This window comes from Ursus americanus, chromosome 1 (assembly GCF_024610735.1).
Source record: "Ursus americanus isolate L20-20 chromosome 1, mUrsAme1.1.p, whole genome shotgun sequence".
Lineage (NCBI taxonomy): Eukaryota > Metazoa > Chordata > Mammalia > Carnivora > Ursidae > Ursus > Ursus americanus.
Genome location: NC_142127.1, coordinates 8,474,214 through 8,493,872, shown reverse-complemented (window position 1 = coordinate 8,493,872; position 19,659 = coordinate 8,474,214). Strand labels below are relative to the sequence as shown.

Genomic DNA, 19,659 nt, shown 5'->3' with positions numbered 1-19,659 from the left:
CACTGGCTGTCTCTACCTCTGTCGAATAAATAAATAAAATTAAAAAAAAAAAACTAAACTTTTCACTTTATTTATTTGAGACAGAAAGCACGAGTGGGGGGAGGGGCAGAGGGAGAAACTAAACTTTTCACTTTATTTATTTGAGAAAGAAAGCACGAGTGGGGGGAGGGGCAGAGGGAGAAGCAGACACCTGCTGAGCAGGAAGCCTGACATGGCTCAATCCCAAGACCCTGGGATCATGACCTGAGCCGAAGGCAGACGCTTAACCAACTGAGCCACCCAGGTGCCCCAAACTGTTCACTTTAAAGGGGATATGGTAAATTATAAAAACATGAAAATTATGGTATAGGAATATTTCAAGAAGGCTCTTATTTAAAAAACAGAAACAGAATGCTACAAAATGGGACCATACAATCGGAACAAGAAAGGAAAAATTTTTAAATCAAATACCCAACAGAATGGTTGGAAGATGAATTTGAGAAAATCTCCCAGAAGACAGAGCAAAATTATAAAGATAGAAACAGAGAAAAAATAAAATCAGAGGACTGGTCCAAGTGATCATAATATATTATATTTACAAATGTAAGTTCTATATTTATACACTACTCACATTTACAAACTACTTATATTTATAATAGTTATATTCTTAAAGAAACTTGCCCAGAAGAAGTTCCAGATGGAAAAGCCCTCCACGTGCACTACACAAAAAATGAAAATGGTCTCGTATAAGACCCATCATCATAAAGTTTCAAACTCTGGGGACAAAGAAAATCAAAGTTATCTACATAGGATGAAGAATCAGAATGGCTTTAGAATTCTCAGTAGAAAGACTGAAAGCTGGAATGACGCAATGGGGCAGTAGCTTTAACATTCTGAATGAGGGGGCGCCTGGGTGGCTCTGTCAGTTAAGTGTCTGCCTTCAGCTCAGGTCATAATCCCAGGGTCCTAGGAGCAAGTCCCACATCAGGCTCCTTGCTCAGCTGGGAGCCTGCTTCTCCCTCTGCCTGCTGCTCCCCCTGCGTGTGGGGTGTGTGTGTGTGTGTGTGTGTGTGTGTGTGTGTGTGCGCGTGCTCACGTGCTCTCGAGATCTCTCCCTGGCAAATAAATAAATAAAATCCTTAAAAAAAAATTATTTTAGCCACCAGATAGACAAGACTCAAATAACAACCAAACGCATGGCCCAAAAGCGAAATTCCAGCTCCTCCCAAGTGAAGCAGATGAAAGGGCAAGTCTCTCCCCAGCTGTGAAATGGAAAAAGGAGCTGCACCTCAAAGCACATTATTGATCTTAGCGTTTACGTCACTTAGCTGATGTTATCAAGGCATTCTTTTCATCATATATTTCCTAGAGATATAATTAATCTTCTCAAATACAGCACTCACTCAACGGACAAACTCTTAAGAGGGCAGCATGTTTACTTCAGGATGAAACGCAAGTTTCAGAAAGCACCAGGCATATCCCACGCTACTTTATCAATCCTGTGGCATCTCGCTAGGCTGAAAATCTATCAGGCTCATGTAACAGCAAAACATATATATGTAAATGACACAACAGAAGTCTAGAATATTCAAGTATTCCTGTCAGCCACTTGGAGCCACAAATAGCAGACAATGAATTTTCCAAACAACGACAGGATTCTTCCAAAGCCTCGTTCTGTTTGTAGGGGTCCCTGGCAAAATCAAAATAAAGGTGGCAGCCAATGGCTCTGACCCTCACAGTGCTAGGTAAATGTCTTGTAATAAATACAAAGAAACAGGAAGTTTTGGCTTCACCAGAGTAATGCCTTTGAAGCACCAACAGGCTCCTTCTCCAGGCACCGTGTCTACCAGAGTTTAACAGTGACAGCTGTGAAGGATGTGGGCCCATTTCCCTAGGACTACCTTCTCCACATGGTCTACAAATTTTAAGGATTTTAGGTCACATGAGATATCAGAAGCCTCATTCCCATTCACAAAGGCCCAAACTCTTCTGCAACTTCTTTTCATTGAAAGAAAGAAAGAAAGAAAGAAAGAAAGAAAGAAAGAAAGAAAGAAAGAAAGAAAGAAAGAAAGAAAGAAAAGAAGAAAGAAAGAAAGAAAGAAAGAAAGAAAGAAAGAAAGAAAGAAAGAAAGAAAGAGAAAGAAAAGAAAGAAAAAAGAAAAAAAGGGGGAGTGGTAGTATAAAAACCCATCACTGGAAGTCTGGATGAGAAGGGCTCTGGCTGGCCTTAACTGCCCCTGGGAGCCTTACCTAAATCGCCCTCTGTGTTGGGGTCCCCAAGCCCACACCAGGTTTAATGAGTGGCTGGGAAGACTCAGGGCTCAGCGCACACTCACACTCATAGCTACCACTGTCATACTTAGGACACTCTGAGAAACCAGCAAAGAGAAAGGTACATGGGGTGAGGTCTGCAGGAAATCAGGCACAAGCTTCCTAGAGCCCCTCCCAGTGGAGTGGAGTCACAGAAAACATGTTTAACACCCCCAGCAACAAGCTGTGACAATGACAACACATGTGCTGTGCTGTCTCCCGGGGCTCTGCTGGGGCTGGTCATGCAGACAGACACCCCCTGGGGTAGCACTTACCAACATGCCAGACTCCCAGAAGGAAAGCAGGCGTTCAGTGTAACACCCACTGCTAGGGCACAGGGAGCCACTCTTGCCCACTCTTTGGCAATGGTGGGAGCACCCACCCAGATCAAAGCTTCCAGTGCCAGCCCAGGGCCAGCCTTGCAAGCCAGCCTCCCCAAGGACAGGAGTCTCCTCTGAGCACTCCTCTCTCCAGATCTCAGTGTCACCATGTCACCTCCCAGACCTACAGGCTTGCTACAGCAGCCTTCAGACAGGACGAAGATGTCCCATCAGGTGAGATGGTTTGCTCATGGCCTAGGGCCACTGCAAGCTACACAGCCTGGTGAGGCCACCCCCGGAGCAGGGCTGTCTTATAGCTGGTCTTCCCAACGATGATGCTGACGTCATGAGTAAATAGTCAACTCCCTCCAGGCCTGCTCTCCCTGCACACATGGGCTCTCCAATTTTCCCTAGGACACGGTGTAGGGTTTTGGTCTTAAGTTCGTCTTTCTCCTAAGTATTCTCCCATATACTCAAAGACAAGAAAGCTGAGGTTCAAAAAACACAGGAACAAAATAAGTCTATTCTCACAGATTACCTGTTATAAAAACTATGAACGAAGATGAAAAACATGAAAATAGTTTTATCCCCATCTAATTATCTTGCACACAGCTCAGGGGCCATCGTGAGAGCAACCCTGGGGTCAGAAAGGACTCTCAACAACACAGAGTGTAGCCCCACTTGCCTGCTCACAGAACCCGTACTTTAGGGTAAGAGGCCCATTTCCATCATAGCCAATTACGGGACATCAAGACAGAGGATTTCAATATATTTCAAAATCCCAACCCATATCTGGACTCCCAATACTCTGTAAACTCTTGTAAAATGGGGCAGAGAAAATTAAAAGGGGAGTCAGAAGAACAGGGCTTCCCTCTGAGCTCTGACTCGTGCTGTGTGCTCTCCCAAGTCACTTCATGTCTCTGGGCCTCTGCTGTCTCCAGGGACACGGTGACAGGCTCAGACAAGCTGCTCCAGAAGCCCAGGACACATGTACCTTCCCAGGACTTGCACACTACTCTCTCCCTTAAAGGAATGGGGCAGAGCACAAAGCATTTAAGATTTCTCCGCCATAGGTAAAATTATAGACATCCAGTTGTTCATTTTTTTTAAACGTTGACTATCACAGAGACATCCGTGGACTCACGTGATCTTGGATCTGATAAGACGCAGATGCCCTTGCACTGGCCTCTACATATTGAGACTGGCAGAACACTACCATTTCAAAGATGCTTCCAGAATTATTACTTCTTTATTTCTATCCAGACTCATTCTGGAAAGGCTTCATTAATTCAAACAAATATATTCTAAGCACCAACTACACTAGGTACTTGAGGCAAACAAGATATAGAACTACATGAGCCAAAAGAATGCTGCATTTTTCAATACCAGTCAATTTTAAACATGCTTCTAAAATCAATACATGGCACGAGATGTGGCGAGATGTCTGGATGACAGTCCTCCTTTTGAGGAAGTCAAATGGGAGGGGTCCCAACACAGGATCTGGGCAAGATCTCCGACCACCAATCCTCTAACTACGTATTCTTTGAATATAATCACCATCATAAATTGAGTAGTGCAAACCAGGAGCTTAACTGAAGGAAGAAGACGGGAAGAAGAGCAGAAGGAAGGAAGACAGTCTGAACTCACCGGGACTGCGGCAATCCTTTTTTACTGAGGTCTGCCCTCACACGTTCTCCCACGTGTCTGTAAATCTCCACTAAGCTGTTTATTGCTGCGTCTCGAACCTAGATGTAAAAGAAGAGATCTTACAGCTGCTCTGTGTCAGTCCACAGCGCTTCCTGCTGGGACACAAAAGGCCGTACGCCACCCCAAGTTTATCACCAATCTACCAACGCAACTGCCATACAATCCCTTATGGACGTCTGACTAGACAAAGCCATGCTGCCGGTACAATCCCAAAGAGGAAATTCGGGTCCCCTCCCTGTAGACGTGTTAAAGTCCAGATCCCTTTAGTGCTTTCAATTCTTTCAGAGGATGTCAGGAATCCAAAATTTTCGGATCATCTTCCCAAAACAGAAAATACTACAAATAAATGAATTATGCTAAAAACAAAACTCCATGTAAAAAGCATTCTAGATTGAACTCAATAAAATACTTAGCGAACAACAAAAATGGGTAGTAAAGGCCATAATACATAGAGCCCTGTATTTAAGAAGCTAATAGTCCTAAAAGGAGATGGGGGGGAGGGTAGTCCATAAATTTTACATTTAATGCAGAGCAGGATGTAGTAAACATCATCCAGGAGTATAAAGAGCTCACACAGCTTAGGGAAGGGAGCAAGCACACTAGACAGTACCGAGGAACATTTTCTGGAAGAGGAAGGAACCACTTAAAATGTGCTTAGGAGACAGCATTTTACTAGGACAAGATGGAACGAGACAAGTTCCACACAAGGTACAGCCTGTGTGCAAAGGCGCGAATGCAGAGCTGCACGGCACGTGCTGCAGGAAGAGCAAGTAAGCAGGTGGCCAACACAAATAGGAACCAAGAGAAGAAAGCAGCAATAAATAAGGCTTAAGAAACAGAACAGATTTAAAACAAAAACAGGGAAATCTGAATATGGATCGCACATCAAACATTACCATTATTAGCAATGTTAAATTTCTTAGAGGGGAGAATAACAGGTAGTTGAAAATATCTTTGTTATTGAGAGATATACACTGAAGTATCTCAAAGCAAAAATATCACATCAGAGCAAAAATATCATGGTTCAGGAAAAAAGTGTATTTCTGTGTGTGGGTACGTGTCTACATACAAGGAGAGAGAAAACAAATGCGACAAAAATGTTAACTGGTAAATACGGATGTTAATACTAGTCCTACAATTTTTCTATAGATTTAAAATTTTGCAAATAAAAACATGGGGGGAAAAACTTTCAGTATACCCTGGAACTAAGGCCAGCCTGTGAGGGTTCGGAGGAGTGAAGACAGGTACTTACTTCAGTAGGCAAAGACAGGGGAGCAATATGATTTTGTATTTGGTCTCAAACAATGACATGAAAATAACAGAACAGAAGACAGAGGAACGAAGTAGGGATGGACACAACAATTTACAATTCTCAATACTGCAGGCTACTCTTGATTTAACAGCATTATAGGTTATAGGACAGGTAACTTCACCAATCATTTTTCCCCTTAATGGTGGAAAAGGGCAAGCCTTATGTTATAGACTGAATGTTTGCATTCTGCCCCCACCCAAATATGTTGAAGTCCTAACTCCCAGCATGACTGAATTTAGAGACAGGACATATAAGCAGATAACTGAGGTTAAACAAAGTCATAAGCATAGGGCCCTGACACAACAGGATTGGTGTCTTTGTAAGAAAAGACACCCACAAGCTGGCTCCATTCTCCACATGGGCACAGAGAAGTCAGGTGAGCACAGAGAGAGGGAGCAGTCTGCAAACCAGGAAGAGACCCCCCTTCCAGAACCAGACGATGCTGGCACCCTGAACCCAAACTACCAGGTTTCAGAATTGTGAGAAATGTATTTCTGTTCAAGCCACCAGTCTATGGTATTTTGTTATGGCGGCCCAAGCTGACTAATACAGATTATCAGTTTATTTGGGAAAAGAAAGACCTTCTGAATTTAGGTACCATTTTTATATGGAAACATGCATATATTACACAAGCTGTTAATGCCACTGTGTCTTGAAGATGACCTGGCTCACCTTCTAACGATGACATTTGCTTAGAGCCCATTACCTTAATGAGCAAGCAACATCCTGTCCCACTTAAAAAGTTTGGTCCGTTAGAACTTTACAGGATTTAATGGAAAAATGACCAGTCTTTGATTCTAAGTATACCTGAGTACCTCCTTGGCCATTTAAGAACTGTGTAACCCTGGATCAAATATATAAAGTATTTTAGTCTCAATTTTTTTTTCTAAAGATTTTATTTATTTATTCGACAGAAAGACAGCCAGCAAGAGAGGGAACACAAGCAGTGGGAGTGGGAGAGGAAGAAGCAGACTCCCAGTGGAGCAGAGGAGCCTGATGTGGGGCTCGATCCCAGGACTCTGGGATCACACCCTGAGCCGAAGGCAGACGCTTAACGACTGCGCCACCCAGGCGCCCCTGTTTTAGTCTCAATTTTCTCCTCTGCGAGCTGAGGGCTGCTTTGACAGCTAGAAAAAATAACAAATTCATTCAACAAATATCTGAGTGTCTACTAGATGCCGAACTAAAGTGCCTCCATGGCCCAGGCAGGGACCTCGATACATGGGTGGAGCTGGGTGGTATATGACGACAAATGGCTCTGGCCGGGGACCCTGCTGGCAGAAAGAGGGAAAATGGAGGGTCAGGCAAACAGGCCGCCGTCACCCAGCCTTGGAGGAATATAGGTGCCACATCTAATCTTTCGAGAGAAATCGGGAATACACATCTTCCAAACATAAGAACAGCAACTCTTAAACATAAAACTAAAAAGTGCAGACACACACACACCGCATTAGGCTGCAATTAGGTGTCAGGCCAGCAGTTTGGAACCTACATGTTGTGTGTATAAAACACTCACCACAAGGCTAGTGGAAATAGTATATCTACATCTTCTAAACCAATATTCTTAGCCTTTGAAAGTCATCATTCCTCAGGCTTCCACAGCTCTAGGGGCAGACAGCATTGGAGGGTCTGAAACTCCCTCCACTCAGGAAATACAGCAGAACACACTCTCTTCGTTTTCTTTGGCCCTACACAGTGCTAGGCTCCAACTGAGAAGGGAAGTACTGTAAAAGCAACTCAGGCTGAAGGCACGACGTAGCACTCACTTCTAACACAGCCACGTGGGCCCCACACTGCTTCTGCCCACCCTCATGCTCGCCATTAAAAAGGAACCCCAACATTTCAGGCCATCGGGACTACAAAAGAGCCCCAACACATTAAGCGCTACCTGGCAGGCCTGAGTTGAATGCTCCACAGAATCTGAGGTCTTCAGATCTGCGACCTCCCTCGCAGGACCATTGTTTACTGGGATAAGGAGGAGGCTAGCCACCTACTGGGGCCCACAGTAGGAAAGACTAATGAAAAGATTACAATAAAGTCAAGAGCACAGTCACATCCAATAGATATACACACCCCAAGAGGAGGAATGATTCAGTGCGTTAGTAGCAGAGAATCGGGTGGTAAACTTCCCTGGCAGGAGGGTTCTGGGAGATGTGGACTGTGAGTGTCTGCATGTGCATGCATACGTGTGCAAATAAACACTCCTAAGGCAGATGTGGATCAACGGATGACTGACTGAGTGCACGGTCTGCAGTACTCCAGCCCTGTCTGCGACAGACGGCCCAAAGCTGCCCACTGAGTGCCAACCTCACTGTGCCCCAATGCTCGGTGTCCCGGAGGCCCACCGTGCGGACTCACGTCACCCGAGTGGCCAGCGACAGCACCTGAGTTACAAACAAGGAATTTCAGGGGCGCCTGGGTGGCTCAGTCGTTAAGCGTCTGCCTTCAGTTCAGGGCGTGATCCCAGGGTCCTGGGATTGAGCCCCGCATTGGGCTCCCTGCTCTGTTGGGAGCCTGCTTCTTCCTCTCCCACTCCCCCTGCTTGTGTTCCCTCTCTCGCTGGGTGTCTCTCTCTCTCTCTGTCAAATAAATAAAATCTTAAAAAAAAAAAAAAAGGAACAAGGAATTTCAGCTCGCCAGGCTGGCTTTCCTGCTGGACTTAAGGATACACATGACAGCAGCAATCGCCTCAATAAAGGATTTTTTTTTGCCATAGAAAATGGAAACAAAACCAAAAAGGGAGAAAACGCAAAATAACCCATTTGGTTAACTTAGAATTTTTTTTTTAAGTTTCTTTTTAAATTAACATTGAAACCTAAAGCATGATTCAGTAAATTAAAACATCTAAAAATTCCACTTCCAGTGTCATATACTTTCAATGAAGACTAGATAAAAGAGTGGGTGACAAGAGGAAAGCAGGTGCGATCAAAAGACCCGGAAAACCCACAGGCTACACAGAGGAAGGGCTGGGGATGGGAAAAGCAGCAGCAGAGACAAGAAAGGAAAGGGCAAAGCCAAGGAAGAAGGACAAGAGCTGGAGGGGCCCAGAGTTGCGGGGACCCGGGAGCCAGGGAAGGTAGAAGGCATGGAGGCACAACCTCTCTGGAGGTATGTTAGCAATCATCAGTAAAGGTTTAAAATGAGATGCCTGCCACGTATATTTCTTTGATAAGTTACTGTTCCAATTTTTGGCCCCTTTATCTAATGAGGTGTTTTTCTTATGAGTTTATATGACCTAATCATCACAATAAAAATGACTCTCAGTGATAAATAGAACGGAACCCATGGGAGAACTGGCAGTTCTGAAGCGCAGGCTTGGAAAGTTCTGTGATCTGCCTGGTGACTGCCCACGGATTACCAGCTCTTCTCCTACCCCTACACTAAGGAAGTGGTGCTTTGGTGTTTGGTTTCTGCATTTATATAAGATCGACATAAAATACCATCCGCACATCGTTAGGACTCGAAGAATTTCACACACCAGTGTGTTACATACACCAGAGTGGGCACCACCCAAACAAAATACAGGAAGTTTCCATCCCCTCAGAACAGGTACCTCAGGCCCTTTCCAATCAATCCCCCTACCCCAAGAGGCACTGCCTGACTGACTTCAATCAGCACTGATCACTCTTCCCAAGCCCACCCCTTTTTGGCTGGAGAGTGGGTGACAAGAGGGACAGTATCTTGGAGGCTGGTCCGGATGACATCACTTTATAGACTAGCAAGGCCTCAGCCATATAGAGAACAGGGCAGCAGGACCACCACATTCACCAATGATATCTTATAAATGCTGAAGGGCATTAACGTTAATTATCTGGAACATTAATCAGAGCATTATAAACATGAACAGAGTCCCACCCACATATCAGGTACACACAGAACACCAGAAGGCATCCTAATGGTCTAGGTCTATAACCAGTTTATCACCAGTTTATCACTCTTTATCACTAAAATACACTCACCTGGCTGTTTGGATCTCCAAGTAAATTACATATATGTGGCACGATCTTGCTTAGTGTTAAAGTATGTGCTCCAGAGCTGAAAACAAAAGGAATGCTTTACTGTTGGTGAGAACAAAGAAAAGAAACACTCCCCACTCCCTCTCTCGCCCCAGGGCCTTATCGCCCCCTCACACCTTGGCTCCCTTTCCTTCCCATTTTCCCCATCTTCTGCCCACCTGCTTCCAAAATAAGTGTGCCACGAAGACCCACCCCTCTGCAGAGAGCTCAAAACCTTTCATGCTGCTCGCTGACAGGCCTTCTCCCCGGCACTCAGGCTCTGGCTCCCAACCTGCAATGCCAAGCCGAGGCCCAGCCTTTCCCGCAGTCTTGCCGGCCTCACACGCGGCTGCCCCTGCATTATTATTCTGTCCTGCAGCAGCTCCTATTTCGCCCAACTCAGTGCTCTCAATGAAACTGCAAGTCCCTTGAGGGTCTCCCTCGCATAACCTGTGCACAGCTGATGCTCAGTTAATGACTGCTCGGTGGGAGGACCCTGACACAGTGGCCGCAGAGGGTTCCAGCTAAACCCTGCCCTGCTGGCAGCACGGAAGTCACTGACCACTTTTCGCCGTCATAAACACCCGCACAAACAGCCCTTGGGAATACAACTCTCTCTGGTAATTTGATGACTTCCTTAGGGTACATTCTCAGGAGTGAAACCACTGTGATCAAAAACTAACATTTTTAAAAACATACAAGTTTGGGCAAATTTTTAATGGTACTGAAAAGGCTAACATAATGAGCGGAAAAATTTACAAGGTGACATAAACATTATTATCCCAGTTTTGTTTTTGAAAATAATGTACCTTGCAGGTTGGACTAAAAATACACTACCAATTAACCATGATTGTGTGAAGGTGGTAGAAATATACCAAATCATTATTTTCTCCCTGATGTAAATTTTCTGACATATACAATATCACTTTTATAATCAGAAAAGGTGACTTGTCATTTTTCAATTTTCAAAACGTCTCTCCTACAAATAAGCACGTGAAGAAATCTTCAACATCAACAGTCATTAAGAAAATACAAATTAAGACCACAAAGAGATATCACTACACGGCAATCAAAATGGCTAAAATAAAAAACCGAACACTCAGTGCTAACAAGAATATGTAAAACTGAATCATTCACACATTGCTGGTGGGAATGGAAAACGGCAGAGAAAACTCTGGGAAAGAGTTTGGCAGATTCTTTAAAATGAAACCTACCGGATGACCCAGCAATGGCACTCTTGGGCACCAACCCAAGAGAAATGCAAGCGTACATGCTGCAGGAACACGTACGTATGCGTTCACAGCAGCTTTGCTTGTAACAGCCAGAAACCAGAAACTATTCAAACATTCTGCAACAGGTGAACGGTGACGCAAACAGCTACGTCTGTACCGTGGAATTCGACTCGGCAATAAGAAGATGAAGTACTGTTCAGGCAACCCCACATATGCAACCTCAAAGGAATTCTGCCGAGTGAAAGAAGTCAATCTCAAAGGCTCACATTCTGTATGATTCCATTTATATGACATTCTTGAAATAACAAAATCATAGAGATGGTGAGATCAGTGGTTGCGGGGAGGGGGGCAGGGGGTAGCATGAGGGAGTCTGGCGTGCTGCACAGGTCTGCACCTCACTGGTGATGGTGGTTCCCTGGAGCTACACACATGACAGAATGGGGCAGAACTGCACACCCAATGGGTGTGTGTCGCCAGAGGAATCTGTATAAGCCCTGTGTGTTGCATCAATATTGATCTCTGGTGTTGGTAATGCACCACGGATATGCAACATGTAAAGAGTGAAGAATCATGGGGGAGGCGTGCACAGCACTTCCCAGGACATTTCTCTGCAACTTCCGGAAACCCATAGTCACTTCAAAACACAAAGTCTCAACTAACGGTGCTCGGCCAAGGAAACCCTCAGGCCCCGCCCAGACTTACGCATTGAGTGTGGCAACAAGGCAGAGGCACGTGCCTTCCCGAGTCCGGAAATTCTTGTGCTTGAAGCCTCCCAGCATTCGGTCCCACACGTACTGTAGGTGACAGAAGACAGGTGAGCAGATGAGAAGCCTTTATTCAATACAGGGACAACAGAAGAGGGACCTCTCAGCAGGTGCCAAGTCAGCCCCAGCCTCAACCAGTCCATTTCGTCCTCTCAAGGATACTGAAAAATGGTAACTTGTATTTCTCTATCAAGTCAGAGTTTTTCCAAACACATTCCTTCATATAACTGCATTTAATTATCCCAACAGTTCTTAAAGGAAGGTGTAACCGTCCCCATTTCTTGGGGGAGGAAAGTAAGGTCAAGCGAGGCTTGGGTGACTTGCCAGAAAGCACACAGTCCTACTGCTCTCCTGCTCTAGAACAGCTGTCCCCACCTCATCCACAAGTCACACATCTGCTCATCCTTTAAGACAGTCTGGGCTTTACCTTCCCTGGATGGCTTTTTCTGATCCCCCCAGCCCCTCACCCCCCCCCAATACATTACACAGTTGGAGCCTGGAAGGGAGGGCTGTGTCCCTCTGTCCATCTGTCCCAGCAGCCCCAGCTCATTAGCAGATAGGAATGAGGGCTCCAGCCAGGCCTCCTGACTTCCCAGATACAACAACAACCTCTTTTCAGAGAAACTGAGTCAGTTACACAAACAAGCTCAGGAGTCTAATGGATTCAACCAAGCACTCAATACCCATGTTAAGTCCACTATTTTAGTCAAAGTATACCCTTTGCTATTTATTACTTTCTAAAACATCCTGTATGGGGAGGAGGAGGTGGGCAGGGACAGATAAAATGTTATGAAAATTTTCATGTGAAACACATCAGCTTAAAAGAAATTAAATCTTGGGACACTTGGGTGGCTTGGTCAGTTAAACCATCCTACTCTTGATTTTGACTCAGGTCATGAGATCAAGCCCTGCAATGGGCTCTGCCCTGAGCGTGGAGCCTGCTTGAGATTCTCTCTCTCTCTCTCTCACTTGCTCTCCTTGTCCCTCTCCCCCTTCCACTTACACACTCTTGCTCTCTAAAATAAAAAAAAATATATAAACAGGTAAATATATAAAAAAGTAAATAAAAAATAAGAGAAATTAAGTCTTTTTCCCCCCCAGAGAAACAGCACTCTCGTGCTGGGAGAGGGGCACATGGAGAGGGAGAGAGAGAATCTCAAGCAGACTCCCCACTGAGTAAGGAGGCCAGTGCGAGCCAGACGCACAGGCCAGCACGGTGCACATGCCAGCGGGCCGCAGAGCGCCTCCTCGCCCTACCTGGGGATTAGCAGCTTGATCCATGATCTTCAGCAGCAGAGTTTGGTCTTGCTCTCGCACAGAGTCTTTAGCATCTCCCAGTCTGTCTATTAAACTTGGCAGCACTGAAAATCAAAATGCAAACTGATCAAATGAAAGCCTATTGGGGGGGGGGTCTGCAGTCACCAACTGGGTATTTCAATTACTGGGAAGACAAAATGTTGGCCTAAATGATGTACACCATTGTAGAACCACCAATCCTCACAGTTCTACTCTTCGCAGTGAAATCCATGGGAGCTTACTATAAGAATCTGCAAAATCCTTTGCATGGACGCACCATTCTTCCTCTTCCTTAAACGACCTTCCTCTAGCCAGCTCCCAACACGTTTTTAAGCTGGTGAGATATTAAAAGGGATGTCAGTGGAAGACCCTGGCAGAAAGGAGTCAACACAAAAGGAAGTTTAGGTAAGAGAGGGCTCCAGCACATTCGCTGGGGGTAGAAGGAGCAGGCACTTATGACTCATTCTCTCATCTACACTGTGTCTCTAATTTTACAGAGTATACACGCATGAATTAGAGTCCAGCTCCCCACCCCAGGTGTGGGCCATCAGCTAATGCTCCGAGGGCATTTACCGACCAGAAGTCAGTTTACTTTGCTCCTTCTAAGAGTCTATAAACTTTCTTTTACAAGAGACATCCGTGAACAATTCAACTAACTTATGAGGAAAATAGAATGCTATTAAAATAACAAATTTCTAAAAGGGAGGTTTTTATTTACAGATGGACAGTTAGTGCCAGAATGGGGAAAGAGTTCTTAACCTTATCTGAAACAGCACACTGACCAGAAAGTTAACAGAAATAACAAATACACATGTAGCAACCAAAACTGAGAAGTTCTGTAACGAAATCCTTATACAAACAGAGCTGCTTGGTGCTTATATTGTCACTATGAAATGCCAGAGGTCAGGAATTTAGAAATGACTAAATCATCTCTAAAACAAAGAAACCTGCTTATTTTTATTTCATTTTGCTGACATCGTTTTCCCTTCAAAGTAAAGAGCAGTCATTTAAGGGACACTTGTAACAACATTTATGACCAAAGTGAAAACAGAACACCTAGGATTTTGATCTGGAAAAAACACAGCTGCATTGGACTTGCAGGCCTTCTCAAAATGGGAAAGCAATGCCTCTCAAAACGGCCAAATATAATTTTGTCGGCACTAAAATGTGATAGCTGATGTTTGTAAGAATCTGTGTAAGAATAAAAGAATTAGCAGTAATACTGTGTAATAGAACACGAACGCTGGAAGAAGCCTGCAGAAAGGTATGGTAAAAACAAAAAGCGTGAACATGCCAGCAAGGTGCGGTGAGGTGGGTGGATCTGGGGTGACCCCGGGAGGAGAGGAGGAGCAGTCGTGCAGCCCCAGCAGGTGGAGACTGAAGGAGGACTTAAGGGATGGCTGGGAGGACTAAATCAGAAGGGTCTGTGCGGCGGGGGATGAGGGGGATTGCTGGGTCGGAGGGTTGGGTACGGCTTAATGGAGGATCTGGGGAGACTGAGCGAAGGCTGGGTACTGGACGGTGGAGAATGTGGGGGCCCCACCTACCCACAGCTCACCTGTGCCAATCTGCGCCTTGAACCGATCCTGCAGCCGGGTGACCAGCGCGGACAGAATGTCCATGCCGAGAAGAACCACCTGCAAAGGGAAACACCGGGAACCCATTAGCCGCCGCCCTCGAGGCCCACGCTCTGGCCCACCAGCTCCCAGGACGCCCCCCCATTCCTGGCTCGAACGCAGTCCGACAGCCTGGAGAGCGCATGCCGACCGGCAGAATACACTGGTTGTCAAAAGGGCTGCTCTGATACACAAAGATCTGTTCACAGCTTAAATAGAAAATGGAAGGTAACATGAAACGAAATAAAAAACAGCCAGAGCGCGGGCAGATCCAAGGCGCGGGTGCAGCAGCGTGGAAGTCCGAGCCGCGGCCCCGCCCCCTACCGGCCCCGCCCCGGCGAGTAACGCGTATGCAAATTACTCGCAGCTGGTGCGTGGCCTTCTGGGTAAAACCAAGCAGCCTGTTCGCGACCTTCGGAAGCCTCAGAAAACAAGAAGTTGTTGATTTGCTTCGGCAGATGTGCTCACCATAGGTACACGAGCTACCAGGCGGTTAGGCCGGGAGTTGTGAATTAGTCACCCCAAGCCTACCCGGTACTGGCGCTTCCTGCTTGCAGCGCACGCACAAGCCCCATCAACCATCCTTTTCTTGGGGTTGCGCTACTGTCCAATGAGCGCATAGTGAGGGCAGTACTGCTAACGCCTAAACAACACGCCCGCATCAACTAAAGCTTGGCTTTATCTTGGTGCAATTTTTGGAAAAAAGAATAAACCTCTTTTCCACGACTTGCAAGTTTAAAAATAGTTTAATTTTGTCTACAAAATTAAGAGTAATACCGTGTTGTATCACCAGAGAGTGCTATTATCTAATACCAACTTTTATTTCCACCGTTTTGAATAGTTTTTTTTACACCGATTGTAACAATCCAGTTTAGTCCTTCCAATTATTGATCGTAACGATCCAGTTTGGTCCTTCTAATTATTGATCATAACGATCCAGTTTGGTCCTTCCAATTATTGATCGTAACGATCCAGTTTGGTCCTTCCAATTATTCAGTAGGTTGACCTACCTACTTAATAGACTGTAAATACTCCCCAAAATATATTAACAGAAGCGAGGTTTAATTCGTAAAACCCGCTTTTGCGCTTCAGTACGTGATTAGCAGAAACACTAAACCATGTTTTGTTTAAAAACCTATTAAGCCACCTTAAAAATGACAGTCTTCCCAGTACAAACCGTTTCTCAGTAGGAATTTTGCTCTGTGCAACTTTACTAAAACATGGTTCAAAACTGTAAGTGGAGTAGCCCAGTATCTTACAGAATAAATGAACAAAACTGAGGCAATGACAATAACCCTAACATCAAGCAATGTCATTATAATTCCTTTCATCTGTCTGCCCCTGCGTTTTGCAGCTTGTAAATGCAAAGACTGCAGGCCTTTCTATTCAGCTTGGAATCCACTGCTTCAAAACTGCTGAATCAGAACATAAACTGTCCTTGCAAGGGACTGGCACCTTGAAGATATCGAAGGAAATAATTCTAAAAAATTGTTATAAAGAGAACATTGGTTGGCAAACGGTTTTTTAAAAATATGTAATGGTATAAAACATTTAAAAATAGTGGCTTTACTTATCAGCTAAAGAGGATTTAGGTATCAAACTCTGCCTTCCTTCCAAAGAATACAGCATGGAAGGAAAGGGGAATAACTTTACAGTGGAGAAACCTGACAAACAGGGGCACAGGCCCCGCTCCTATCAGCAGTCACAAGTCATGTTGACAGCATATATGCTTGGTGCGGTGTGATTAAAATGACACTTTATATCTGTGCTACCTCCTCAAAACCCATAAGCCCAATTTAATCATGAGAAAAACATCAAATTCCCATAGAGGGAACATCCTACAAAATACCTGACCAGTACTGTCAAGGTCACCTAAAACATGGAAGTTCAAGAAACTGTCATAACCTAGAGGCGCACAGAGACACATGATGACTAAATGTAATGTGGTATCCTGGGTGGAATGCTGGAAGAGATAAAAGACAGTAGGAAAAAAGTGAGGAACTCTGAATAAACTATGTCAAGACTTGAGTTAATAATGATGCATTGATATTGGTTTATTAATTATAACATCTACACCATACTAATGTTAGATGTCAATAGAGAGACTGGGTGTGGTGTACATGGAGACTCTCTATACCACCCTCACAATTTTTCTGTGAATCCAAAACTGTTCTAAGCACTAAAGCTTGTATTTTAAAAAGAGCAGCCCATCAATTAACTGGAACTGGCTTTTCCCTGATGAAATCCGAAGCATGAGTATGGTCGCATCGCTGGTTGGAGGTGGGTGGGAGTGTTATTCATTACAAAAATACTAAGAATGCTGCCTTCAAGTTCTCACCACACCCCTGCATAACTCATTCAAGACTAAGGCGTACGAGGACAATTACACCTTCATTTTGAATGAATTCAAAATTCTGTCAGGTATCACAGCCCTTGTTGGTTAAGCTAGCTGTGGAATTTGAGGGAACACAGACTTTCTTTCATCTTTTCCAGGATGGAAGTTTACTTGGTAGTTTTGACCAGTTCAGGCCTCGCTCAATTTAAAGAGTAAATTTCAAAACGTCTTGCCCAGACAGACTGGGGAGTCCAGAGACTCCCCAAGAAGCCTGGGTTGGCAGATGCGGCAAAGGCCCAGTGAAACAGGACAAGAGAGGACAGAAACAGTCCCAGGCACCTTCACAGCAGAATGAACGACACTCTGGAAAGAAGGAGAGGGGTTCATTTACAGTTGTCTAGTTCACACTGAGTCACAGCCCCAGTGGGCCAGGAAGGGAATCACCACCCACAAATGTTTATCTTCACAGCCCAGGCCCCGCTCCTATGTTTCCATTTCCGTACTAAAGAAGGGGATACATGAATAAAGTCATTGCCCAGGAGACCACAATTATTGGCTGTGAAGCCTCTATGTGCCCCAATTTCCTACCTGTAAAACGGGGACAAGAGAAACAGCTACCTCACAGATCGCTGTATGTGAAGTGTGTGATATAGGACGTGGTGCGTGGTACGGGCTAGCCTACACACCTGCTGGCTGTTATCACCAGCTCACTGTCACTGCCATCACCATGGACAACAGGTACCAACGGGTGCTCCGGCAGAGGTCTAGGATACCTGAAAAGGGACTTGGCTGGCAGACAAGGCTTCCCAGAAAGACTCACACTAAATGTGGCTACGTTTTGAAAAACCAGCCTTGCACCAAAGGAAGAGATAACCTCTAAGCGGAGGGAAGTGTGCGTGCAAAGGTGTGAGACGGCTGCCATGATGGGGAGAGCTGGAGCAGAGGGCAGTGCTGGGATGTCACAGGGGAGGCAGCTCAGACATGTCTGCAGGACAATGGGACAGCTACTGAAAAGCTGTACTGGTAAAGAGGGAGAGACAGGGAGCTGGAGATTTAGACAGGGCACAGTGACCAGCATGAGGAAGGCGGCCTGGGAGAGAAAGGGCAGAGGCAGGGAAGGGATCGGGCTCGCACCCAACACTTACTGCCTTTAATTTTCACTAAGCCATTAACTATGCATTACCTTCAAGCACCTCCTTCAATATTCTATTTCATTTTCTGAGTTTATGCTTGTTTCCACAGCAAAACTCCTTGAATAAGGAATACTGTGCCTTGTATTTCCTCAAAATCTCCCTACTATACAGCACAATAGTGGATTCATGGTAAATGGTCAATAAACCCCTACTACTATACAAAACAAAAACAAAAATAAGCTACTTTACTGATTAGTAATGAATTCATTTGTAATGGATGAGTTCTTAAGATCCAATACAATTCCTTTATCCTACAACTTTAAAAATGTGCTTTCAAAGGGAGTTAGTAAATTGCTAAGTAACTCAAACTAACCATCATGCTAAAAATAACTAAAAATGCTAAATTATAAAAGAACATCTGCTTGGAAACATCAGAGAATAAGGAAGGCAAAGAAAAGTTACCAGTTATGAAACATAAGTAAACTAAAATCCAGTGGGATAAGGTTGCAGCACATGGTCCACTTTTGCCCTCGGGCCATTTAAACACTGGGAAGGGACAACCAAGACACTAAGAATTGCTTTCAATCACCACATGGGTCTAGGAGAAGAGAGGTTGGATTCCAGAGCCCTCAAAGGTTCATAGCCTGGATAGCCCCCTACGACGACTTGGGTTAGAAATCCAAATGGCTATACCTAATTGATTCTCTTGTATATTGACTTTGGGTTATCTGGTCTTGCTTAGCTCAGTTTTAAATTTTATAATATACCTGTAGATCTAGAGTGAATTGAAAGTAAAATAGTCTTCAGATAGACCACAGACCAGCTTCTAAGAATCTGGGTGGCCCAAAAAAATATCAATCCCTGACATCAGATGGAAATGATCTTAGCTTAGGTGGTGCCCTAAAGCCCTTGACAGATAAAAACCCAAATCACTTCCAGATGGAGAGAGCATCATCCTCTCTAGTCCTCAATTTACTTCTATGAACAATTTTCAAATACCATGTCCAAAACAAAGCCAGATAACCAGGCACACCCGACAACTATAACTGAAAACTAGCAAAAACACAGACACACATGAACTATGTACATGAAAATAACTAGAAACAGATTATTAAAATAATAATTCTGGGGTGCCTGACTGGTTCAGTCAGTAGAGCATGCCTCTTGATCTCAGGGTCATAAGTTCAAGCCCCACTTTGGACACAGAGCTTACTTAGTAATAATAATAATAATTCTTACTATGTGTAAGAAGATAAAATATGTGATTAAAATTTGGGGGAGAGAAATTACAACTTCTAAAAAGTGACATCAATTTTTGAAAGCACCAAATAATACCAGAATTCAGTATTCCATGGATAGGCTTTAAAAGCACACTGGACACTAAGTCTGCAGAAAAAAACAGAATGAAACACAAAGAGGCAAAAAGATGAAAAATTCAAAATAGTAGATAAGAGACAAAGGATACACAGAAAAGAACTAACAAGTTTAAATGGAGTTCAAAAAGGAGAGTCTGCAACAGCACACAGCTGACACCCATTTGGATCACTATTATAAAAGAGGAAGGAAGGAAGAAAGGAAGGGAATAACAAGTGTTGGGGAGGACGTGGTGAAATTAGAACTCCTGGCATACCACTGGTAGGAATATAAAATGGTTCAGTTA

The 19,659-nt window shown here is 44.5% G+C and overlaps 1 protein-coding gene and 1 non-coding gene across 25 annotated transcripts in view; one reads left to right on the top strand and one right to left on the bottom strand.

Moving 5' to 3' along the window:
- CLASP1 (cytoplasmic linker associated protein 1) overlaps positions 1 to 19,659 on the bottom strand; it is a 267,594-nt gene that overhangs the window by 167,373 nt on the left and 80,562 nt on the right. For all 24 annotated transcript variants that reach the window (XM_087854114.1, XM_087854590.1, XM_087854040.1 and 21 more), the window contains 5 exons: positions 14,474 to 14,552; positions 12,877 to 12,980; positions 11,558 to 11,649; positions 9,588 to 9,663; positions 4,257 to 4,354 (listed from right to left, as the gene is read on the bottom strand). In XM_087854114.1, the coding sequence (XP_087710240.1) occupies positions 4,257 to 4,354; positions 9,588 to 9,663; positions 11,558 to 11,649; positions 12,877 to 12,980; positions 14,474 to 14,552 (449 nt within the window). The remainder of the gene's footprint in view (positions 1 to 4,256; positions 4,355 to 9,587; positions 9,664 to 11,557; positions 11,650 to 12,876; positions 12,981 to 14,473; positions 14,553 to 19,659) is intronic.
- On the top strand, positions 15,109 to 15,234 carry LOC123796623 (U4atac minor spliceosomal RNA). The gene has a single exon (XR_006780796.1). It is a non-coding gene; the product is annotated as a U4atac minor spliceosomal RNA (small nuclear RNA).